Here is a 26,484-nt window from a genome sequence, read left to right on the forward strand (position 1 = left end):
AACATTAATTATTATCAATTTCGATACACTTTTTTATTAATTTGAAGGAGTGAAATTTTCAAAATATAAAACAACGAAACCTGCAACTTACACTTCGCATTCTTCCATTAAATCTCCCTTAACGTTTCCACTACAATTGGACAAAAAATAACAATGAATTTAACTCACAATCACGAAGAAATTTTTTTAAAAAAATCAAATAATGTCGAAAAATTAATTGTATTAATCAAATTAAATTGGTTTAATCAAAGAACAACTCACTAAGCAACGTTTTCTAATTTTTTCACTGCATTCAGTATGTCAGGAGTTAAAAACTCTTCATAAGCAGATGTTGTAACGACGATTCCTTTAGGAACAACAAACTACAATACGAAATAAACACATTTTCATATTACATGTTAAACACATTATATACACAGGTTTATAAACTTAAAATGTAATCAAAATAATAAACACATTATAAATGTTACAGTGAATGATCGAAATTGGTTTTTGTTGACTTCCGCCGGTGAAAGTTAATAATCACGTAATCGCTTTGATCCGAAATGTATACTAGGTCTAGTTAAGTGCCACTACCGGGTATAAATTTGCCCGGTATGCCCGACATCAATGTTCGACTTCGCCCGTGAATGATGAGGGCTAAAGTTTCTAGTGGTAGCTTAGTTTATGTTCTTATATATAATTCTTTGCTTGATTTAAACTTATTTCCCACACCACTGCATGCTTGCCAACTTTTCCGGTTTCGTCAGAAGATTTTTTTATAATGAAGTAGTAAAATTTATAGTATCACATTTTATTTTTCATTAAATAAATACGGTTTAAAATGATTTTGACAAATTTTGAACTTTTTTTGACATCTTAAACATAAGTTTTTTTTATATAAAATTATATTGAAAATTTCAAGCCAGTCCTTTGATATTTTTATTAAAAAAATGAAAGTCTTTTGTCCCCTTAATTCAATCTCAATTTAATCCAGTTTATTTATTCAACCGTAACTACTACAATTTAGTAATATTCATTTCTAAAACGAAAGCCTTCTTTGCTTTCACCTTTTTTGCCGTGAACTGGAAAAAAATGTTAGCAAAAGTAAATAAATTCAACCGTTAATGAATTCACAGTTATTGAATTCAACCTCTTTCAATAAATTCAAGTTATTTATTAATCCCCACTTATTACATTTTTAGTCACTCGTGGCATTCCAAAATATCACAATTGTGAATGGAAAAGATTTAAGACTTTTTGAAACTTACGGATTTATCTTTACGACTCAGTTTTGTCAGTTTTCCCAAAGATGATCCTTTTCCCCCTGAAATGTCTCCAAATTGTGATATTTCGTCGGTGAACTTGACTGTCAGAGGCACTTCTAAATACAAAAAAGTAATTACACATATAAGTAAAAACTCAATTGATTGTAATAACGAGCTCCACTTTTAGGAATGAGGGTAGTTTATAAACAAATAAAGAATTACCAATCATTCAAGAAAAATCTGATATTAATAGCAGGACAACAGCTACTTCTGCTAAAGTTTTAATATCGGGTCACAAAGTCCTCTATGAGCCCATAACAAATTATACCTCTGGGGTTACTGAATTGGAGATAGATCGTTCTCTGGTTCAGATCAAAATTACGATCTGTGAATGAATGGATGGATGCATGATTGGATACACCCAAAAAACGGATGTTGCGTATGGATATGACAGAAATCGAATTTCTTGGCCATAGATGGCCCCGCTGAATAACACGAACAATCGCACCCCTTACCTTAAGGATCTAGGACAACAACAACATTCGTAGTTTAGTAAATTTGAAGAAATCTATTTGTACTCACCATTATACAAATAAATAATTTTAACTTAATATAAGATGATTATATGCTGAAGCATAATAGCATACCTGCCAACTTTTAATCCCTTCCATTATAATTTTTCCCAGTGGTATTAAAATGGAATTAAAACTTCAATTTTAAGCAAACAAATACGTTGTATTTGAGAAAACTTAAGTTGACAACCATGATAGTAACGCATATTAATATATGTGCTTAATTATTGAAAGAATAGTGGTGCTCAAAATCATTTAAAAATTAAATTTACAAAAGAAAAAATAGTATATATTTACTACCACTTTAAATATGAAAATAAAATCTTACGGAAAATCCGGAAGAGTTGGCAGGTATGTAATAGCATCTTATATTAAAGTAATTGTAGATTAAAATAACTAAGTTATTTAGTGCGTTGCAAAGTAAATCATCAGCATTAAACAGAATGCTGAAAGTTTTAGTTTTAATACTACTATAAGCAGGACACTTATAAAATATTCCGCTAGTTCTCAGTTGGCATCCATGCAATAGGTTAAAATTTCTCAGTTTCTATTTTTACTTTAGAATTAAAATTAAATTTCATAGACTATGCACCTAGATATATTAACTAAACACGTTCACGTTGGGAAAATTGAAAATACTGGTATAAGAACTATTTCAATATTAGATAATATTCGGGAGGAGTTAATCTATTCTCAACAATAACAATTCACTCTAAGGAAATTAATCACGTTCGTTCGTTCGTTCGTTGTAGTGGAACTGGGCGTCTGAGGCCTTACGGCCCTTTTCCCATTCATCTTGAAGTTAAACTTAGAGACATACATGACAAAATTAAAGTTTGGGGAGCAAATGGAGTTCTTGAGAAAAGAAAAATGGCACTTTGCCATTATTAGGCAATGACAAAATTATAAGTAATAAAAATGTACATGAAAAAGTACAATGGGAAAATAAACACTAATGAATATTTACAGTTTGGAAATACATACAAAAGGGGGGCGAGTTAAAGGATTGTGAGGCTGTGTGTATATGTGTAAGTAAATGTGGCTCTGCTAAGTAGAGACCCGGCTGTCAATGAGGGAAATTTATCACGGCGAGGAAGCAATTCAATATAAAAATTGCATCCGTTAAAAACAATTGGTAGTTATGGATTTTTATTATTCCCGGAAAAAAACTAAAAAATGAAATTTATTGTTACCAGTTTTTACTCCGGTGTGCTGCCAAGACGAGACAATCTAGCGTGACCCACCGGTGGATCACCCCGGCGTGAACGTGTTAAATTAAAATGGTAACAACCTCTTTTAAATTTTTTCCAGATTCTAGTGAACCCTGTAATAGGATATTCTTTTTTAAGATACCACTTCAAGGCTTAGAAGTGGGGTAGGTCGGAGTTCTCATAATGTGAAAATGAAAACTGAGAAATTTTAAGCTCTTTCATGGATACCAACTGCTCCTTTTTTAACAAAATATTTAACCCCTTGGGGACGGGTGATTCAGAAAAGCATTCGTACAAAATCAGAATCAGGATGTAATTAAATAAAAAACGGTAACTTAAATGTAGTCGTTTCTAATTTGACAGACTTACTTTGCTTTTATCTTAATTATTGTTAGTTTAATCATACATATAATCAATGTTAATTCAAAGTATAACTAAATAGTTTTATTTTGAACAAAGTAATGGTGAATAAAATAAATCAAGCAATTATAACTCCGCCCACAAATAAACTGTGCTAAAGAATTACTTTGATTACCAGCTTTATCTTTTTACCCTAGTTGATACGGTTTCATGCTGTCACGTATTTGTGACAGTCGGCGCGAAAGGGTTAATAACGTGTGGTTTAGTATAATAGCAAAAACTTCCATTATTCTGTTTAATTCTGATAATTATAATTTAGTTTTTATCTCCACTAAACAACTTAATTATTATAATATCCCCCTCACATTTTTACAATAAGGTGATTTCCGAGTGTGTTTTCGATTGCCTCACCATTTACTTGCCGATTGGTACTTCAATTAAAATCAATGGTAGCATGTTTTATGAAATAAAAATTAATCTTTAATAATTGTAGTGGTAGCTACAAAGTTTTCATTAAGATTTATAAGATGATTTCGGCTTGAAAAATAATAAATTTGAGAAGAATTGAAACTTTATACGTACTTTAATAAGATAAATATAACTTACCTTTCGGACATACCGTATGAAGCATGGGAATTTTAGGTGTCGCAGGTTCGTTATACACTTCCCTATTAAAAAAACAAGAAGCAAAAACATTTATACAACGTTTTGTTTCAACAAGAAAAAGTTTAACTTTGACAACGTCTTTCATTTGTCAATGATTTTGTTCGATTGGAACATATATGCACCAATGCATGTTTTTTTTATTTTTTCTGAAGGACAATATTTTAAAAAAAAATTTAAATTTATAACTAAAAGGTTCATTTGCATACGTTATCATAACAGTTATCTTTCGAAGTCGCGACTGATATTGCATAATTTTGTCAAATACTCCCAAAACAAGTAAAATCTTTAAATTGAAAAGGAATAACTTACCCTGATAAAAACAGCCCATAGCCTGTTTTATTCTGGAAAGTGAACTTGAGGAAATAAAGTTCTAAAAATCCACTCCAACCCTGGCCACTATACAGAACTATAGGCTCATGAGACATGCTTCCATTTAAATTGCAGGACTCTCCTATAAAACGTTAAAATATTCGAAATAATCTACCTTAATATTTGAAATTATCTACCTTTCTTATTTCTAAAAACAAGCATTGATTACACTGAGGAACAAACTTTTAGTTACACATATACAAGTACTTTATCTTGTATAATTCGAGTGGGGGATTTCAAATCTGAAATTCAGGAAGTTATAGCATATTAGTTATGAAAAATTCAGTTTAAATATTGCATCAAGAGAAAATGATTTAGAAATCATGTATAGATATGAAAAAAGAAAGTGTTCCCGTAACAGCCAATTGTCGGTCAATAAACCAATAAAAGCTTTTAGGCTTCATAATTACAAGATCAGCGACATGATGGTAGCTATGAGGCGTAAGTATTGTGCATTGACTGCCTAACATCCCATTAAACTGGTATCCAACGATCTAAAGCTGGTTGGGCATTAAGTCTCCAGGAACATATCCCCGATATTTCACAATGATAGCTCATTGCATTAACTGCCTCAAATATAAGGTTTGTGCAAATGTCACGGTGGCTCGAAGGACTGAGACTCGTCATCCATTTAAAATGTAAAGAGTTAAATGCCAGCGTGAGCTGGTAGCTCGTGGCTCGCGTGGACCATAATGCTGCCGAAAAATATCCTCCGTGGTAAACGGGTCATGGGTTAGAATCTATTTTCAATTGGGCTAAACATGAGAGTTTTTCGTGGTTTTCCTCTCTGTGTTATGTAAATGTGGTTTAGTTCCATCAGAAATCCTTCCATGAAATGTAGTTTGTCCCGATGTTTAGATCTAGGACTCCCCTTGTCTCCTGGGTAGGGTTCAAAATTACAAGGATGCTTAGTTGAACATTGATTGTTGTAAATTCGAGAGAGAATTGTCAGTTTAAAAACGGTTATAAAATATCTCCTGGGGAGTGCCAAAAATTATTTTTGAATTGTATCATTTAATTCAAACACATAAATTGTATCAAAATAATGATTCTATTGTAAGAAAACGTTTATTTGTATGTATTCTAAATAAACTAGTTGTCAAAATAAATTAATGATTTTCATTTAGCTTTAATTTTTCCTTTTGTGATTAATTAAAAATTAATTTTAAACTATACTTTACTATAACTTTACTTTATACAGTTATCACCATGCTATATATTATTAGATATACCTACTATATATATTTATTACTATACCATATATTACAATACTATATATTACTATATATAATTATTACTATACTATATATTACAATACTATATATTACTATATATAATTATTACTATACTATACATAGTTACTACTATACAATATATTACTATATATATGGTTATTACATTACTATTGTATAGTTATAGTTTTAAACCATAGTTTAAATTTTAAATCATAGCATGAACTCGCACAGAGCTACAGGCTGAGCTAGAAGAAACTTTATTTTATCAACACTTTTAACCTACCTGCTGTAAACTTTGCTTCAAAATTGCGTGTTGAAGTAACTGGACTGTATGGTTTTATTGCAAAGTCAATATCCTTGACAATAACCATATCTCCATAAGGATTGATAAGAAAGCCTGCAGGTACACTAAAATTATTAAATACACTTCATTAAAATCATACTCTAACTAATTAATCTTATAACTACACTTCTATAGGTGTAGTTTGAAATATGTAAATGTTCATTTGTCTGCTACACTCCTAAAAATCAATGGGGCTTAGTGCAAAATACGTCCTTTTAAAGCTAAGCAATGAACCCAAACTTTTAACACCGAATTTTTGATAATTGCACTCAAAAATATAAAAGCTTATTTTCTTTTTTATATGCTTATTTTATGCCTAACATGCAATCATTTTTGCCAATAAAATTAAACGTGAAGATAATTTGAATAATACTTAACAAACTACTAAGCCTGTCAAAGATTTTTCCCACTGTTTGTTGTGTAGAAACTAACATTATTTTTTGACAATATTCTTGAGATTTATGTTAAAATTTCATGTTTTTGTTGCGCTTAATATTCACCATCTTGAATATTTACCGTCCCCGACATGGCTATTATGAATGTTTTTAGATAAAAAATATTTCGTCAAACATTGCTATAAATTTTACCGAAGAACCAACAAAAGATTTTTGCGAGCAGCTTCATGAGATTTCTATACATTTCGAAGCTTTTTCCAAATTCATTAAAATGACTGTAACACGTTTTTTTTATTATCGATACGTATATGAATTTTATGCGGTAGTTTGGTTGCTTTCAAATACTTCAGCACTTCAATGATGTAAAACTTTTTTTGTAAGATGAGTGCAAGAGATAATGTCACGTGGCTCAATATTTGATGCTTTAAAAAACATAAAATGTGACTAAAATAGAAAAAGAATAAACATCTATATATATATTTCTCTTACACGGCGATAAAAAAAAGCCTCATTACAACTCTCCGAATGGCAACGCTAGAAAACCAACCAATAACTGCCGCTAAAAATGTCACATGCCAAATCTGGATTGGGTGGCTCAACATATAGCGCTTCTATGTGCTTATGCGCATCGTATTTTTTGCTAAATAATTTATTTATTATATATAAGTTTATAGATGGTAACGAGAAGAGTTTTGTGGTTGCTATGGTGACTAATTAGAAGGTAAATTGTTTTTTTGAGTGAGTGTGAGATTTGTTTTTTGGAACAGCGATGCTGTAATTTTATTGTTTAGTTAATAAATCTTACTTTTATATTAAAAGTGTTAGTAGTTTCCTTAATTATTTGATTCGAAGTCCTTGGAGTTTTATTTGAGGTCAGTTTATTTTGTATTTTTTGACAAGAGAGAGCATTCTCATCAAACGAGATTTCTTCCGAAATTCAATGTTTTGTTTATGCAGAGTTTTTCCATTGCAATTTCTCTTATTTAAATTTTTAATATACTTAATTATAGCCAAAATTTTAACCTTTTTAAAGAGATATAAGTTTTAGAAATTTTATCTTAAGATTTTATACTATAGCACATTTCTAATAGGTTTAACGAATTACATGTTATTTATTTGAATTCAAATTTATTTTAATGACTTAGTATTTACTAAAAAGATGTAATTTTTTAAAAAAAAAAAGTTGTTATATGGATTTGAATGATTGTTTTGAATTCTTAGAATTTTGTGCATTTGCAAAGTACCTAGGTTAGGAGCGAGCGAAGCGAGCTTGGTTTGCTAAGCAAACCATATAAAATTGCGTAGCAATTTTCGGGGGTTGGCGAGCGTTAGCGAGCAGGGGGCACAGCCCACTAGTTCAATTTAATTCTTTAATTCACGTTAATTATATCGATTTCTAAATTATCCAAAGTACTATATTTTCACTATTTTTCTTTTACACTTTACATTTCTTTATTTGTTTTATTTATCTGAGTAAGTCTTTGTTTTTATCTTGGCAAATCACTTTCAACTGGCATAACAAAACAAATTATAATCTTATTTTTGGAGAGTTTTCCTTCTCTTTTTTTTTTAAAGATAGCAAGCATATAAGGACTGCCGTTAGGGGCTGGAAAACAATCCTTTTAGAAATCAGGGAACTTAGTCCTTCAGTATTAAAGAGAAATAATCATAACAGTTTGAAATTTTAAGAACTTACTCTTTGAAGATTTTCGGAATTGATGCTTTTAGCAAATGAAATCCATATCCATTCTAAAAATAAAAAATATTTCTTCGTAATACTATTAATAATTAATTTATTTCAATATAAATTCTCAGAATCGCTCATTTTATTGCTGCATTAATAAGTATGATTTGCCTTACCTCTGGTACATATCCTAGTAAATTCTCGAAGTTGCAGCCAGCCAAGTGAGAACTTTTACCTAAATTAATTAGACGTGTCAAAATAATTTCTGGGAAAAGGAGTAATAAATTGAGGTAAAGATTCATATAAGTTTTACCTAAATTTCTTATTTTTTCACCAAATAAATGCATCTCATAATCTGGATCTTCGTTCACAGAAACAGTACCTCTTATGTTTCCCATTTGATAATAGAAATTCAGACTCTCAGTGAACCTGCAAGAAACTATGCGATATACTTCTCTCTGCATAACATCAAAATATAATACCATGAAATAATTTCTCATGGTTGTCGACGCATTCTTGTTGGAAATTCATTCCAAAAAATTGCATGGTATGAATCAGTTTTCTGACATGAGGATCTAAATTTCGTGGCTGTCATCAGCATAATATAATAGAAGTTATGTTGGTAACTGCTTACCTGTAAAAAACTTCATTATCCCTAATTTAAAAACCTGATATTTTTGAGGTTTATTTCAATCAGCAAGATTTCCTTTAGTCTAATAAGAAGATGTATACCTACACAATTAAACTGATTTCACTTTGGCTTCTTATAATAAATCTTTAACGAAGCTATTTACACTAAGACTTCCCTACTCGGAACTTAATATAAACTGCCTGATATAAATCAGACAAGTTGAGCAATGAATGATGTCTTTTCCAGATAACATAATAAAGGATTAAGATGGCTGTCGGCAGGAAGAAGTATTTCAATCAGCCTACGACCATATCTGTATAATATTTTTCAGCGTTTTCGGAAATAACAGATGACGGTGGCTGTCTGCAAAGGATTTTATTATTCAATGGGCTTACAAATATATGCGTATCATATTTTTTACTGATTTTGGAAATAACGGGTGACGGTGGCTGTCTGCAAAGGATTTTATTATTCAATGGGCCTACAGCCATATGCGTTTAATAGTTTTTAGCGTTTTTGGAAATAACGGGTGACTTTATTTTTTAAAGATCTTCGACAAATAAAAAAAATGGCGAAATTTGCTTTTTTTTATCAGTTTCTGCAAGTTCAATAGCTACTGTTCGCAACTATGAAGACGTAATTAAACCGACTATGAATGATACTTAACCAACTAATTTGTAAATATTCACCCTTTTATTTACTTCTAATAGATTTTTTCATTTCAAAACTACAATACAAAAATGTAAACTGGAAAACTTGTTTGACTAGTAAAACGATTTAAACGATTTTTGTGTAAAACGATTTTTTTTCCAATGGCAGGCACTGAATTTGAATCTTTGCCTATACTATGCCAAAATTGTTGCTCATTTCGCGTTACCCAGTGGGTACCTGTGAACCAAAGTCACGGAGACCAGCAATATTGCCCACGCCACAAACCCGATTATAGGGCGGACCACATTTACACATCATACACACAGCACAAAGAGAGAGAGAAACATCCATGCCCAGAGCGGGATTCGAACCCGCAGCCTATGGCTTCGCAGTCAGGCACGCTAACCGCTCGGCCACCTGTCCGGCAACGATTTAAAGTTTGATGCCTTAACTGTTTCCTTTTCTTTTTGCCTTTCTCACTAGATCTCTAGAACTAAATACGCTAGTAGAGGTTTTCCAATCAACTCTACCTTACCCAAAATTTATTCTTTCAAAAAATAATTGTTTAAGAAATCGGACCATATATTTTTGCTATTCATTCAATATTGATCAAAGAAATATTTTTGTTTTAAAATAGTAAGTTTTAAAACGGTGCAATAAAAATGACGTACCTAAATTTTAAAACAAATTGGACAAAACTACTTGATCAATAATGTTTTAAAGATAATACATTTTGTCACAAAATCAATTTCAGTCAGAAATACAAATTAACTTAAATCATGTTCATTAAGAGAAACTAAATTAATGTATCGAAATCCATAAGTTAAATAATCGGTCGCACTTAATAATAATTATATCTCAAATCATTAATATTGTATCTAGTACGTGGACTCTGATTATCAGATCAAAAATTATTCAGCTTTAAATATATACATTTTGGTAACTTTTCTGTGTTCTGAATTTAAAACTTTAAAAAAAAATTTAAACTCTAAACAGAATAAATTTAATTCTAAAAATAATAAAATAGAGTTATATTAGTGATTGCTGTAGTATTTATGTATAATATATATATATATATATATATATATATATATATATATATATATATATATATATATATATATATATATAGATTAAATATTATATATATATATATGATTAAAGGTTTAAATTTAATTTACTTTTTTAAAAAAATATCTTCTGTTATAAAAAAATGATTGCGTGAAATTACGAGAGCTGCCAACTATTACGCTTCTTACGAAATATTTTAATGAGTGGTAGACATTTAAAAACTAAAGATAGCGGAATTTCTGGCAATTTTGCCAACATTTTAAAAGCCTCATCACGAGAGGATTGGAACAATGTTTTAAAAGAATTACAAGAATTACAATTAATCAAAAGAATTACATCGTATTCAAACTATGATTAAAAAAGAAAACTTTTCTAAGTAAAAAAAATTTTGCTATTTTTTTTTTAAATTTATCAATTAAGTCAGGATTATACATTTTTCATCAGTTCCAGTTTTTTCAAAGAATTGTAGCATGCTTGATTGCAGATAAAAAACGTTATCAAAACTCGATGAAAAGCGAGTAGAATCACTTAATTGTTATCAAATATATTTACAACTTCAATTTCATTTATCTCCAAACAATTTCCACTTCTGACAGCTTCTATCAAACGTGTCTTTCTTTCTAGTCAAGGTTACTTTTAGTGTAGATAAAAAAAATATAAATAAACATCGATCAGATGAAAAAAAAATTGCTGAAACGTTATCAGTACACTGCGTTTCAAAGTTTAAAAGACAACAACAACAAAGAACTTATATTCCTTCATCGATGAACACTTGACGAGGAGAAAAAATGCTTGTGATTAGTAGAAGAAATAATGATTTAAACTTCGAATAGCAAATTATACAATCAGAAAAAGTCTTTTAACTTTTTCCGGTTCAGTGTTAGGCAACCTTAACTCAACAAATGTTTAAAATACACAACTAGAAATGTAAAACTATACTCTGTTGCAACTTGAGAAAAACCATTATCCCAATATGTTTTTTTTCCAATGCCCTCCCAATTGACTCTCGTCATTCAGGTAGCAGTAAGATAGATTTGTTAGACACTCTCTCAGGGTTAACACATTAGGTGGGTCAACGTTACTCCCACAGTAGCGGTAGATAGTTCAGAGAGTGAAAGAACACCCATGCCTTGTCCGGGATTCAAACCTAGAACTTTTCTGACGTGAGTTCAGCTGTCTGACCACTACATAGTCCGGCCAACGTTAATAATGTAATAAAAGAGTTAATATATACTTTATTAGCTTTAAATTTAGTTTCAAATTATAGCAAAAATCTTTGGCCAAAAATCGAATAACTTACTTTTGAACTGGAGGTTGTAATACTGAATCCCATTCGGCTCTTGCAATGGCACTGGTAAAACCGGTTGTGTTGCTTGAAACATCAGAAATATCATAGACGTCAGATGAAGCATTCCACCTTGGAATTGCAAATGAATTATAAATTTAAAGAAACATAACGGTTCATTGATATATCACTATATTTTGTTTGCCATATTAATCACATATTTTTCCGATGCGTTTTCCACATTTATAAGATAATTATCAGAAATTCAACTGAAAATTTACTAAAAATATTTTATCTATAAGATATTTTTGTTCAATTTTGAAAAAAAAATCATAAATTTAGACGCAATGTAAAATGCGAAAGAGTGAACTTTTAAAATATGAGATTGTGTGAGATTCCAATAAAAAACAATATATCATTACAGTTAGGTACCTACAAGCAACGTCACGCGTAGATGTCAATCATGATTGGCTGCTGAATCGCGGCATGCAGGCCTACCAACTACAGTAGAGCATCGTTTATACGACGCCGAAGGGACCACCGAAAAACGTCGTATAAACGATAACGTCGTATAATCGATTTTTACTTCCAAAACTAGAAGCTAAACTCTTTTTTCAGTTAATTTCAGTGTTTAACTTGGTGATTTACATACATTTCTAAATCAGACAAAGCAAAACAAACAACTAACCATAGAAAAAAAAGAAAGAAAAATCACAGTAAGCAATTTGAATGAACGTTACCTTTATTTATTTATTCATTTATTATTTTTTTTGATACACCAAATTTGTTTTTTTATTTTTCTTTACTTTAATTATTTCACGTTAAGTTTACAGAAAAAACTATCGACAGTTGTTTGATGTGATGATTGACGTTGAGCTGTAATTAATAACTTGTGCAAAGAATCAAGATCCTGAAAAGTTTTTTCGCCGGTATTGTGGTAACGAAAGTAGGTCCTTAGTGTTTCAATGGAATTCTTGAAAAGATGGCAGAACAACTTCTTGGCATTCCTCGTCATCCTCGCTGTCACATGTGGCTCAGACTGTGGGTTCTGAATAAACTCATAAACAGCACAAATTGCTGACGTTACTACATTCTCATCGCAATCCCATCAAAAGTTGTCTCTGTTGCGTGCAAATTCCAATCATCATCATTGATTATTGTATCGTCATCGCTTACGTCATCACCCCCATTATCATCGGATGTTCGATGGGCAAATCCGGCTTTTATAAAACAGTTCTTTATTGTTGTCTTTGTTACCTGAGACCATGCCAGCGAAGTAATATTCATTGCTTGGAGAACACTTATTTTCTTGGGATTAGACTCTGCAATGCTTCGAATAGCAAGTTGAACTAACTGCGTTCTATAATGCAATTTTAGATTCCCAATCACGGCCAAATCTAATGGCTGAAGCACACTTGTGCAGTTTGCAGGAAAAAAGTGAACTTTTACATTTTCCAAAAAACTCGTCCCATCCGATTGGTGAGCTGGACATTGGTCGATAAATAGTAAAAATTTCTCGCTTTAGCCACTTCATAAGATTGTCTAATTTTTTCAGCCATCTAGTAAAAATTTCGGTCGTCATCCACACATTCTTATTGTCGTCCAGCGGAAGAGTTTTGATATTCTTTAGACATCTAGAATTTTTTGATTTTCCTATCACTAAAAGAATGATCTTTTTTTTCACTTCCATCAGAGTTCACACAAAGAAGCACAGTCAGGCTATCTTTTAGCATGTTCCTCAATTTTTTGACGATCATGAATAATAGTCTTTAAAGTAGAAACAGGAATACCCATCGGAAAACATCGGTTTTCCGGACTTTAAAATAAATGCTTCTATACTAACCGAACAATTGATAAATACTGCAATTGGTAAAATTTTTAAAAAAATAATAAATAAATAAATACTTAGAAATACTTTATCTCAAAAAGCTAATTCCTTTGAGCTTCAGACTATATTTTGAAATTGTCCTTACATTTTAAGAAAAAATATATTATCTGAAGTATAGTTTTTAAAAACACAAAAGGAAAAACAATAATTTGCTTACAAAAACACGAATTTCACAAAAGTCTTTCCTTCAGGTAATTCTTTATTTTCAGATTTTCGCCTAAAATAAGAGAAATAAATATAATTAACTTCACTTGATTTAGTAATATAACTTAGTAAATCTCTTTATCTATAGTTTACAGTTGTTTTAAATTTTAATTATGTTTTCATGTTTTACTATGTATTAACGTTATTTAGTTCATATTTCTCACCCGTTCTCTAATCTAATTTAGTCTCATATACTCTCCCTTACATTTGCTTTCATTTTCTCTCCCTCCCCTTTTCCCTCTCTTTAGCTTATATTATGTTAGATAAAGAAGCAGATAAGCCCTAGGGTTAGGTTCCTTAAAAATTAGTTTGCATGTAATAAATTAAAAATTAATATACGTGAGTATTTTAATTTCTAAAATCGCACTTTCTGATGACTAAACTTTTCAACTAAAATTTAAATTGTTTTGAGCATGAACTTATTTTGTAAATTTACTAAAATCAAAATTATAGCCTATATCACTAACAAGGAAACACTCTATACTACTATGGAGAATTTTTCACCTCGAGCAAGTCCGTTGCCTAACAATCATAGAATTTGGGTAGCCTGGCAACGGAGAAAAATTTCATAAAAATTATTTTTTGCAAAGTTGATTCTTCGATATAATTTCCCCTTACCACTGTAAAATCTTCCGCTGTAAATACAGTATAATTGTCCTTTAATTCTGGGAAAGGTCCCGTCTATTCTTGCAAGTTTTTAGACCATGATAGTGACATTAGCACTTTCATTGCGGCAAAGGCGTACGTTTGTTCCACCCTCTGCTCTTAGAGTTCCCCCCCCCCAGCTCTAAAATTGATACAAAGCCCAAATTTGTTTGAAACTTGTGTATTTTACTTTGAAAAAAAATAATCAATCACTATATTCACTAATATAACAATAGAGCATACCGAATATTCCTGGAAGACGAGTTATCTCGTTCGTTGCGATGAAAGAGTTAAGTGCCTTTAAAAGCAGCAGTAATTTTATATCAGTCTGTCTGGAAATTAATTAATTTTTTTTACAATTATTTTTACAATTTTTTTTAATTAATTTTTTAACTTTTGCAACTACATAACGTAATTCAGTAGCATATTTAAATTTTAAAATGAAAAATTGCTTAAAAATGATTTAAAAAATATTAAATTACTTACATTAAGGAACCACAGTACTGTATTCTCCATCTCCTCATAGGCGCCAAATAATGCATTTGTAAGTTCCCACAAGAAAACATCAGGCATTTTCCCTCAAAGGGTTGTTGATAGTTGACGTGTTCGGCAAGATGATAAGTCGTGCCATTAGCTAATTTCAAATATATCCAGGCTTCGGCTTCCTGATTGCAGCCTCTTGTGATGCGGACCAGAGCACATTCTGCCTTCGAATTTATTCCATAGAACAGTACTTCATCCGCAGACTGAAAAAGATACGTGATCTTGAAACGAGGATCCCAACAGGTCATACAATTTTTTAGAACTGGTGATAAAAATTGAACAAACGTTCATATTTTAATACATATTTTTACCGCCACTGTAAATCAGCTTGCAAAAATGCAAAAGAGAAAATTTTACTTTCAAACTTTTATTTCTGAGTTCGACCGATTACACACGAGTTTTGTATTTTGCCATGCAAAATTACCTTCTTCAAAATGATGTAATAAATTATTTACCTTGCAATTCAAACTGTTTTCGACTATTATTAAATAAAATAATGGAAAATAACAAATATTTTCCAAAAGTTATTTTTTGCATCAAATTATCTTCGGACAGACGAATTTTATAATCGTGTGCAAAAAACTTATCAATTTGCTTAAAAAGTTTTCGAGATGTGGCAAAATTTGCATGAAGTAAAATTAACCTGAAAGGGTCCAAACTTTAGATCGTCCTCCTGACCAAACTATTGAGACCATATTTCCCAAATTGCAGCTACCGCCTATATTTTGAAGATCAGAAATCCGAATCCGTCGGGGGAGAAAGTATGTTTATTTAAAGAAATTACGTTTTTATGTTTGATTTCATAACTTGAAATATCGTCAGCTTTAAGGTCACCCCCTCGGACCATTAAGATGGAGTCCTAAAACGTATATTTCGAATCATTAGATCAAAAGTTATTCAAGTATATTTTTTATTTTACGGCCTGTACATGGACGTGCAGGATGCTATGTGAAAGTGCTATACCTCTCTATTATCTTTAAAATTTCCCTCCCCCCCCCCCAAAAAAGGGTATTGCAACAAGAAGAAAACGATGAAAAGCGCAGATTATGCAAAAATAATTGTTCACGCAAACGATAATGACAATTTGTTTCAAAAATATTTCATAAAAACATTATGGAACAAATATAGTGAAAAATTGCAATCACATTATAAGATCACTAGTTGGTTATAAGTTATTTTAATTATTAATTATTTAATTATTTTTTATTGAGATAACTGGTTACCCGTTGATCATAAGTTTTTTTTTTTAATAAACACATTTAGGTTTGAAAAGCTACAGTATTTTTTATTTTAACGGTCCAATGGACTGGAATGGTTTTTAATTTCAAATAATATACGTTTCCTAATATGTCACAAACTTTTTTCCTCCTTCAGTTTCCTTATTTATAAAGAAAAAACTCAGTCTGGATAAAAAATCAACTCCAAGAAGTTCCAAAACTATATTCTACTATTTTTTTATTTCATCATGATATGCTGCTTTTTCACTAGTGCTTATGTTAACCTGATTTTTATGTCAGTTGCAATTCTTTATTTGTGACTATGGTATAAAGTCGAAAAGTGAGCGGATATGAAAAATCTAGAGCAAGACCCATTTTCTCATTGGATATTACTTTAATTTAGACGTTTATTGTTTATATTATTTACTGCTTATTGGTTCAACATACCTCTGTAGGCTTTAAGATTGATGATCTTAGTGATATAATTTTAGCTTAGTGATATAATATATATATATATATATATATATATATATATATATATATATATATATATATATATATATATATATATATATATATATATATATATATATATATATATATATATATATATATATATATATATATATATATATATATATATATATATATATATTTGTGTGTGGGGAGAAGACACCATTCCACTGCAGTTCGGCCCTTGTTGTTGTAAATCTGTTGAAGAATGAGGCAGAGGCGTTGCGTGTTCGAGGTTCGGAAATCAAAACGGAGGAGAGTGTGCTTGAAAGAGTTGTTAAATGGCTGCTGGCAGGAAACGAACCAATGACTTCTGGGTTCGTAGTAGAATGCTTTAAGCACCATAGGATGATTTATATCATGAACGCCTTAATACTTTAGGCTCCCGTGTAGTAAATGGTGACTGATGCACGTTAAATCTGTCGAGTCTCAAAGTCCTCCATGTTCCCACAACAAATCAATACCTCTGGGGGTACTGATCCAGGAGTTTCCTTGTCTTCTGGATTGGTTCAAAATTACAAGGCTACGGCGTTGAGCATTAGTTGTCGTGAACCCAAAAATTGGGTCGGCTGTTCAATGGCGGTCATAAAATAAATTTAAAAAAAATACTTTAGGTTAAAATTATAAATATTAACATTGGCTCAGTCAACACCGTGAATGTTCATAATTGAAAATTATAGTTAGAAAAAAGCATTTAAGTTATTTAAAATGAACTGATACTATAATTTGTGTTAACTCCTGCTATTAGAGAGAATTATTAATTTGCCTCCAAAGCTTAAAACTAGACTTAAACCCTAGAGTTCAGACTTGTATTGTGCTCCCATTTTTTTTAGAACTGCCCATATAGAAACTCTATAGGTTCTTACCTCTAGTAAATTGGTCTCCGATTGAGGTGATTCTAGTTCAGTTTCTAATTGGGGAACAAGAAAACCCACTTTTTCAGGATCATCAATCGCAGTTGGTTTATACAAATCAAATCTTCTACGATGTTTTGCATTGTATATCCGAACAGCGATATATGCAACAATCCACTTAATCCAGTAAAGAATCTCTGCAAAAAAATAATAAAGATTATAGAGTGATCAGAGTTCATCACTTTTACTATTAAGACTGTTTTTCAAATTATGCTTTTTTGCGAATAATATGCTACTGTGAGTTTGCAACTGTTACTCATGACTGTTAGGTTAAGTTTAGCATATCTAAAGCCACCTCTGTCTACGCTTATTTTGAAAATCGCATAAAACGAGAATATGGAGAAAAACCACACTTTTGTGAAAATGAGAAGCGTTTGTGGTCTAATTTTTGAATGTTCAAAAACTTTCTCCAATGTTGCATTACCTGGGCACATAAAAATTTTTCAAAAATTGCGAATAAGGCATTGATTTTGATAATTTTAGTCTAGGTGAACTATTGTCTCCAAACAGGTTACTTTTAAAAACGTTTAATAACTTTTAAAATACTTAAGTTATTTGTCTGTTCTAAAGCTCAGATAATTCTTCACAAGATTCAATGCATAGTTTAAAATCATCACATTGCTTCTAAACTATACGTAACTTGGCACTTAAAATATAGTTTTTTTTTTATTTTCCGAAAAATAGCGTTAAAATAAGTTACAAGGGTGTCAGAAGACAAATGTTGTCATTTCTGAAATTTTTCGAAACTTTAGCTATCATTAAAAAATTTTTGGGAAAAAAACTGTTAAATCATTATACAGTCTAAAATAAAAATTTTGATTTTTTCCCCGATTACTTGAAATTTGTGTAAAAATATTGTTAAAAATTGTGAAAAAATCAAATTTTAATTTGAATGATTCTTACTCTTTGTTCAATAACACCTTTTAACTCTTTTGGAGGCACGGGATTCCCCTTATTTTTGACAATAGATAAAACTATTAAAATTGTAATAGTTTTTATCTCTTGGGATACGGTGTTTTTAATCTGTAAATTCAAAGTAAATTAAATTGCTTCATTTTAGATATGCATATGATGACCACAATTTTTAAAGCTCTTCTTACCAAAAACTAATTTATTGGAAGGTAGGTAGGTACTATATTTACGTCGAACTAGAGATGCATAATGGGCTATTTGGGACAGTCTGGAAAACATCCCTGAGGATGATCAGAAGACATTCCATCTCAATTTTGATCCTTTGGATAGGGGATGGCTCCCCTGCTGTGGTAGCCCGTTGAACTGAGCAAAATCGAGCACTTTAGTGTAGAGCAGTTTAACGAGGACCGATACCGCTCAACTTCGGTCCCTATGCAGGCTGATCAAAGTTGTCACCTACCCGCTTACTGACCGCAGTCAGTCATGCTTGACTTCGGTGTTCTACTGGGAACCGTGTCTTTACAATCAGCCCACTGAGTGACTTATATCTATTGACAAGTATATTTTCACTCTTCAGTTTCCTAAGATTTACTTAATTGACAAGTGCATTGTGTTTGTATGTAGAGATTTTAATCACGGTATTGATTTTACGAATACCAAAAAGTTATTCAGTGGAAATGGTCTTATAAAACGCCTTTTTTTCAAAAGTATTTCTTAAAAGTGGTATGGCTGATTCTGAAATTCTTGTTAAATGAAAGAGTAATCAGTGAAATTTCTTTTTGCTGACTTTTAGTAAGGTCTTCGTCGATTTCAATTCGAGTGAAAATTGTACAAATACGATCTTTCTTATAAAATCCTTTTGAAGAAAAGGGTGAATAATGGAGCAAAATATGATTTAAAAATATGACTTTTTCAAACGACTGTGACATTTTTCAAACAAAAATAATATTAGAATATACTTAATAAAATAGTTCTGAGAACGCAAATTTACATGCCAACGATAACGGAAAATAAAATTCATAGTGATAGATACCTGCAAGTGACGTAGTGTGTGTATCTCGATCCTGATTGGTTGTTAAAACGTAGAATTTGCTTACGTTAGAACTGTTATTTCCATTCTATTTCGAGTAACACAAGCTCGTCAAGTATCGTTTTCTTTAAATGACATATTCTATATTCTTTCACAAGATACTTTCACAAAGATTTAAATCCTTTCACTATATATTGTATTTAATTAAATTCATGATAATTAACATTCTAACTTGCGTGAAGAAGCTTAATTTCAACACGCCATTTTGCTTATAAACGATCAGCTGGCGCTGACGTCAGAGGTCACGCGTCTGGGCATCAGTGATCTTCTTCTTCCTGAACTGCACGTACGCAATTAACATAATCAAAATTCAAAGTTTAAAAATTGTTAATGCACTTTACATTAAATGCGAAATTCAAATCCGGATCAGCTAAATAACTTCAAACTATGACGTTATGTTTAATTGAATATGATAATGAAACTGGCTCGTCTCTGTCAATGTCATTCAAAGTTTGCAATGAGATTAAAAAAATGGAAAAGTTTATGATTGAATGTTTATTACAGAGTTATCAACTTCTCAAAAGTCAAGAAGTTACGGAAGAAAAACGAATGATCTCGAATAACTTTTTGTTTCATTACCAGATTTAATACTTTAAGAAGAATTACATTTTGAAATACCACTTATAAAAATGAAATACAATCTGAATATAACGATTTTCTCATTTACGCCAGGAAAATAGTTATGTTGTTTTCATTCTTAATACGATTTTTAATTAAATTTTTAAATAAATTTACCCTCTGTAGTTGACCAGCGGCCGAAAAGACACTTTTTTTCGTACTTAACTATTTTATTACAAAAATGAAGTTAAATTCAACTACTTTTTTTTTAAAATGAGTGAATTCAAGCTGCTTACGAAATGCAGTCAACTTTAACCCCATGGGGACGGGTGATTTATTAAAGCATTCGTACAAAATCAGAATCGGGATGCAAATAAATAAAAAACGGCAACTTAAATGTAGGAATTGCTAATTTGACAGACTTACTTTGCATTCACTTTAATTATTGTTAGTTTAATCATATATATAATCAATGTTATATCAAAGTATAACTAATTAATTATTTTTGAACTAAAGTAATGGTGAATTAAATAAATCAAACAATTATAACCCAGCCTAACTAAACTAACTAAAGTAATGGTGAATTAAATAAATCAAACAATTATAACCCAGCCCACAAATAAACTGCTAAAGAATTACTTTGATTAACAGTTTTATCTTTTTACCCTGATTGATACGGTTTTATGCTGGCACGTATTTGTAACAGTCGGCGCGAATGGGTTAAAGGTAGTGAACTTCAGTTACTTTTTAAGAAAAAAAAAATTCTGTGACTACAAGAAGCGTTCGCAATGTAGTCTACTTTAAAGGTGCTTAACTTCAACTGCTTTTTTTTAAAATGTTACTTCAAACTACTTTCGTAATGTAGTGTATACTTTTAGGAGACTCACTTTGGGCTGATGAAAAGATCATATCTTTTTATTTCCCGGTTTTTTTCCAGTTTTTCAAATAAAATTTCATCATTTTTTTTTAAACTTTTGTTTGTTATTTTTTTACTTATTATTTCCCCCCCCCTTTTTTTTTTACATATGTCTATAATTTTTCTTTGTTTGATTCTTCATTTTGAACTTATCTAATGATTTCTGTTTACTTATATATATATATATATATATATATATATATATATATATATATATATATATATATATATATATATATATATATATATATATATATATATATATATATATATATATATATATATATATATATATATATATATATATATATATATATATATATATATATATATATATATATATATATATATATATATATATATATATATATATATATATATATATATATATATATATATATATATATATATATATATAATAGCATATATTATATACATGCATATAATTATATAATATAATATAACATTTGTAATAAAATATAATAACTCGTGTTTTGTCTCTGTATTGCTAATATTGCTTCGTGTAATGTAAAAGAGTAGGGTATATTAAAGTGTGACAAAAGGGAGGAAAAGGCTAACATTATTTTTTTTTTTCAAAATGTGACATAGAACTAATAGAACTATTTGAATTCATTCAAGTGCATTTAGTTTTATATAAAAAATCGTTGCAATTTTCTCTGTGATATGCAGTAAAGTTTTGATAAATATTAAGAAGTGAAAAACAAAATTAAAAATTCTGCACGCAAAAAAACAGTGATTAAAGATACGATTATTGAAATCAGCACTGTGTGTTCCAACTAACATCAAACTCACAAATGCTACTCTCAAATTAATAATTATAGGCAAATTGTAACTACAGACTTGTCTCTCTTGAAATTATGCAGGTTACAGTCAGTGAAATAAAAAAAAAGAAAGAAATACATTCATTAAACTGCAACTTCAATAAATAAATAAATGCGAAATAGCTAATTATGTTTCAAAAAATTCATAAATTCAGTTATTTGAAAAACATGGTGGGTCATAACAATTTTAAAAACTAAAGGAAAAACATTAATTGAAAAATCCTTTTCAGTTTTCACTGAGATAAATTGAAAATTTGTGGAGTAAGAATATAAAATAATAATTCTACATACCAAATGGAATAGAAATTAAAGATACAATTATGGAAATCAGCATGTTTGTTCCCCTGTCAAATCAAGTTCACCACTGCTGCTCTTCAAAATTAGTATAAGAATCAAATTGTAATTACAAGCTTGTATCTCTTGAAGTTGTGTAAGTAACATTCAAAGATAGGAAAAATGGCGTAAGTTACATTATGCTACGATTTTCTTTTTTTTTTTTTTAAAAGTCTGGTCTTCGGGTTGTTTTATTTATCTTTTTTTTAAGAAAAAAATAGAAAATTATTCTCCTTCAAAAATTGCAATAGGTCATAACAATTTATTTTGAAGCGTTTAATTTAATCGAAAAAAATATTGCAGCATTTAGTTAAAATCTATGCCATTATGTATTTGTACCTTGTCACTGTACTTATGCCATTTTCATTCATATCGATTTGTTTTCATTTTTTTTCAAGCTTATCATGTTTTTATAACACTTTTGTTCGTAAAGAAAGGCCATCAATATCACGATAAAATTTGATAAGAATTTCTTTTTTAAGGCTGTTTCTAATGATAAGAAACGTGATTACATTTAGAGTATTTGAAGTTCCGAAATAGCAATTACGTTTAATTGTAATCATTTCTTAACTGTTCACTTATCATTACTTATTTATTTAATTGTTCACTTATCATTACTTACTTATTTAACTGTCCACTTATCATTATTACAGGTACAAATACATGATGAATAAAATATTAACTAATTACTTAATGTTGCAATTAATTCAAATGGCTTTATTTTGTGAAACAAGCATTTCATTCATTACCTTTAAAAATATACAAATGGGAAATAACAGTCGACATGTTTTCAGCGCTTCGAAAATACTCGCCCATTTTTAAGATTTGCCTGACGTGAAAGAAAAGAAACAAAAGTGATTTGAAATTTTAAAAAACATAAAATACCAAAAAAAATGAAAAAATAAAATGGATAAACAAAACTAGAGAAACCACATTAGCCGAGAGAGAGAAAAAAAATAAAAAACAGAACAAGAAAAACCACAGTGGACTAGAAGCGCAAATCAGGAGCGCCATGGAGAGGTAGTAGGAAACTAATGTCGTCAACAAAAGAGTGGCATTCGTATGAATAAGACAAGATTACAGGATATAAAGATGAGCAGATATGACAGGGGTAAAAATAATTTTGACCGAATCGAAATTGAATTTTTGACCAAGATTCCAGAAATGCGCATCAAATGATGATGTTTCGTTCATAACGCACACATCTCTCTTGCTCCTTAGGACTAAATTTTAAAGCGATTCTAGCTTGTCCGATGTAGAGGTCGCACTGATAAGGAATGTAGTAAATACCCAATTTTTTTTAAATTTCAAATCACTTTTGTTTCTTCGCATTCACGTTTAGCAAGTCTTGAAAATGGGCGCCTGTTTACTGAAGCTCTTGAAATATGTCTACTGTTATTAACTATTTGAGTATTTTTGGAAGTTTTTAATTCAGGCAATATCTTACAGCTTCAGTTTCTTGGGATTGTTTATTTAAAACATTTCTATCGTTATTTATGAATAGTTAACGGAATGTTAACAATCCGGAAGAAGTTTAGAAAACTTCCGGTGTATCCCTCCGCAAATGCTATGATTACGAAGCAATGTTTTATGCTTTGGGGCGATGGTAGCTATCGACAATGTCAACCGTCACCTATGAAAAGGTGCCCCATTTCAGAAGCGAGTTAAAATGTATTATATACTAGTGGATTGGAATTATATTTTTGTAGTGGTAGATACTCTGCAGTATAGTAATAACAACTAACCAAAACTAAACTGCTGTTTGTAGAAAATGCAACACCATGAAAGAATCATCAGAATCAAATGAAATTTAATGCAGAAACGACTTGTACTGATACAAATAAATGATGAAATTTTCAAAACAAAAGAAACAAATTAAGCGTCCGAAATCAGTATTTGGTGCAGCCACCACGCGCTGCAATAAGTGCTGCTATACGACGTGGCATGGAGTCAAACAGATGTTGAATATCTGCTTGAGGAAGAGAATTCCATATCGCTTGTATGCGCAACCAAAGTTCGTCTTTGGAAACTTCAGGACGCGGATCACGAGTCAGACGCTGACCAACCATATCCCACACGTGCTCAATAGGCGACATATCCGGCGAATAAGCAGGCCAAGGAAGAAGTTGCATGCGTTGTGCTGAACAGAAGTCTCTAACAGTCCGCGCAACATGTGGGCGTGCATTATCCTGCTGAAAGATAGCTCCAGGGATGCCTTGAAGGAAAGGAACGACTTCGGGCTGTAGCACTTCACGGACGTATCTGTTGCTATTGAGATTACCCTCAATTCGTATCAAATTGGATCGTCCATGATACGAAATCGCACCCCAGACCATAACTCCGGGTGTTCGACCACTATGTCGTTCAATAATACACTCAGGAAGGCAGCGTTGACCGACATAACGTCTAACACGAACACGGCCATCATGGGTCCACAAATTGAAGCGTGATTCATCTGAAAAGACAACTTGGTGCCAATCAGCTCGCCAGTCTCTGTGCTCAAGAGCCCACTGCCGACGCAGCCGTCGATGATCCGCCGTGAGGGGAATCCTGTATAATGGCACCCTTGCACGCAATCCATGGCGCAGCAGACGACGACGAATTGACGAAGCCGACAATTGTACACCTGTAGCAGTAGACCAATGTGCTGCCAGCTGCCTGGAGGAAGCTGTGCGATCATTCACCGCCATGCGGAGCAGGTGTCGATCATCGCGCTCTGACGTCACCTTCTGTCGTCCAGTGCCTGTTTTTCGAGTTGTTCGGTGCTCGTCGGTCCACTGCTTCCAAACTCGCATCACTGTGGAACTGTTCCGCTGCATACGAGCTGCTATTGCGCGATAGGAAAATCCTCCTTCTCGAAGGCCGATTATCCTCCCTCGTTCAAACTCCGTAAGTTGCTTGAATTTCTTATTCTTCCGTCGTGGAGGCATACTCAGGTCTCACTAAACGTTTGCCACTAACAAATAATCATAGACTATTTTCAACGTCCCGCTACAGCACTTTATTTATACGCTTTCAGCATCAATTCAGAGGGCGCTGCGCGCGCCACGCACGCGCGATGGCTCTGAAACTTTATTAATTTGCATAATATCCTATAATTGACATTTGCTGCGAATTTCATTTGATTCTGATGATTCCTTCATGGTGTTGCATTTTCTACAAACAGCAGTTTATATTGTGCTTAAACTTAACTTAAATTTAAAATCATTTCTTTCATCGTATAAGTCAACAGTGCAGATATTTTCTTATTTCATTAAAATTAATATTATCGTCATGATTACGGAGAATGATTTATTACTCACGGTAAATATTTTTTAACCAAATTCTATAACTTTTAAAATTGAAGATAATTAAATCATCAATAAATTAAAAAAAACAAAATTAATTTTAAGATCATAACTTTTTTTCATTATAGTGTACAAATAAGTTAGCTAAAAGTGAGGAAAAGTTAGATCCCTGTGGTATACCACTTATATGAGAAAACATATTTTCTCTCTTGTAAAAATAATTAATAAAAAGAGAAATACTAATTAGAATTACCCAATAATCGAAATCGCAACCAATGGTATTTTTATAATCATAGTAATAGCTCAAAAGAACATCTTTTACTTTAGAAAGAGGAATGCCATTGACGAGATCTCGGAAATCAAAAGACACAATAGAATTGATGTTATTTTGTTTAATAAATGTTAAAATAGGCTGGTTATTAGTGATGATCTAAGAAAAGTCTTCTTCAATAATATTATTGTTAATAATTTTTCTTAAGTAGTTAGAGGAAATGGTACCAGGTTTAGTTTGGTAACTATCAGACTCACAAAGTGATTATTTTGAATTTAATAGGAATTTTATGAAATTTTGGACTGATAATTGTTTAAAAAAATTTAATTTTAAAATATGTTTAAATTTTAATTTTTTTTAAATAATTTTTAATATTTTTTAAAAATTATTATATTTTTTAAAAAAAATATTTTATTAATAACTTCCTTCTTCTCTTTAAAAAATTTATATTTTGAAAGCATTTTGTAATGCCTCCTTATTTTACTCTTCTCTAAGACGCAGCCTTTTTCATCTTCTTCAGAAAAAAGGGGGTAGGCATTCCCTTTGTCTGACCCTCGCCCATTTGAGGTACATCTCTGTTAAATATAGTCGCCCTTTTAAGAGTAAAACTATTTCAAGAAAGAGCCACCAG

The 26,484-nt window shown here is 30.9% G+C and overlaps 1 protein-coding gene across 2 annotated transcripts in view; it reads right to left on the reverse strand.

Moving 5' to 3' along the window:
• Nucleotides 1-22,680, reverse strand: part of LOC122272221 (uncharacterized) — a 97,228-nt gene extending 74,548 nt beyond the window's left edge. Inside the window, exons 1-14 of one of the 2 annotated variants that reach the window (XM_087149837.1) lie at nt 22,254-22,680; nt 17,597-17,781; nt 14,944-15,203; nt 13,766-13,825; nt 11,736-11,852; nt 8,396-8,511; nt 8,259-8,317; nt 8,095-8,147; nt 5,944-6,068; nt 4,366-4,507; nt 3,997-4,058; nt 1,251-1,363; nt 262-362; nt 92-130 (exon numbers count right to left, since the gene is read on the reverse strand). In XM_087149837.1, the coding sequence (XP_087005963.1) occupies nt 92-130; nt 262-362; nt 1,251-1,363; nt 3,997-4,058; nt 4,366-4,507; nt 5,944-6,068; nt 8,095-8,147; nt 8,259-8,317; nt 8,396-8,511; nt 11,736-11,852; nt 13,766-13,825; nt 14,944-15,203; nt 17,597-17,781; nt 22,254-22,296 (1,475 nt within the window). In that variant the 5' untranslated portion in view covers nt 22,297-22,680. The remainder of the gene's footprint in view (nt 1-91; nt 131-261; nt 363-1,250; nt 1,364-3,996; nt 4,059-4,365; nt 4,508-5,943; nt 6,069-8,094; nt 8,148-8,258; nt 8,318-8,395; nt 8,512-11,735; nt 11,853-13,765; nt 13,826-14,943; nt 15,204-17,596; nt 17,782-22,253) is intronic. The other variant, XM_087149838.1, reaches the window with a different exon arrangement.
• Between the last annotated feature and the right edge of the window lie 3,804 nt (nt 22,681-26,484).

The sequence above is a fragment of the Parasteatoda tepidariorum genome, chromosome 8 (assembly GCF_982258835.1).
Source record: "Parasteatoda tepidariorum strain Cologne lab strain chromosome 8, Ptep-v5.0, whole genome shotgun sequence".
Lineage (NCBI taxonomy): Eukaryota > Metazoa > Arthropoda > Arachnida > Araneae > Theridiidae > Parasteatoda > Parasteatoda tepidariorum.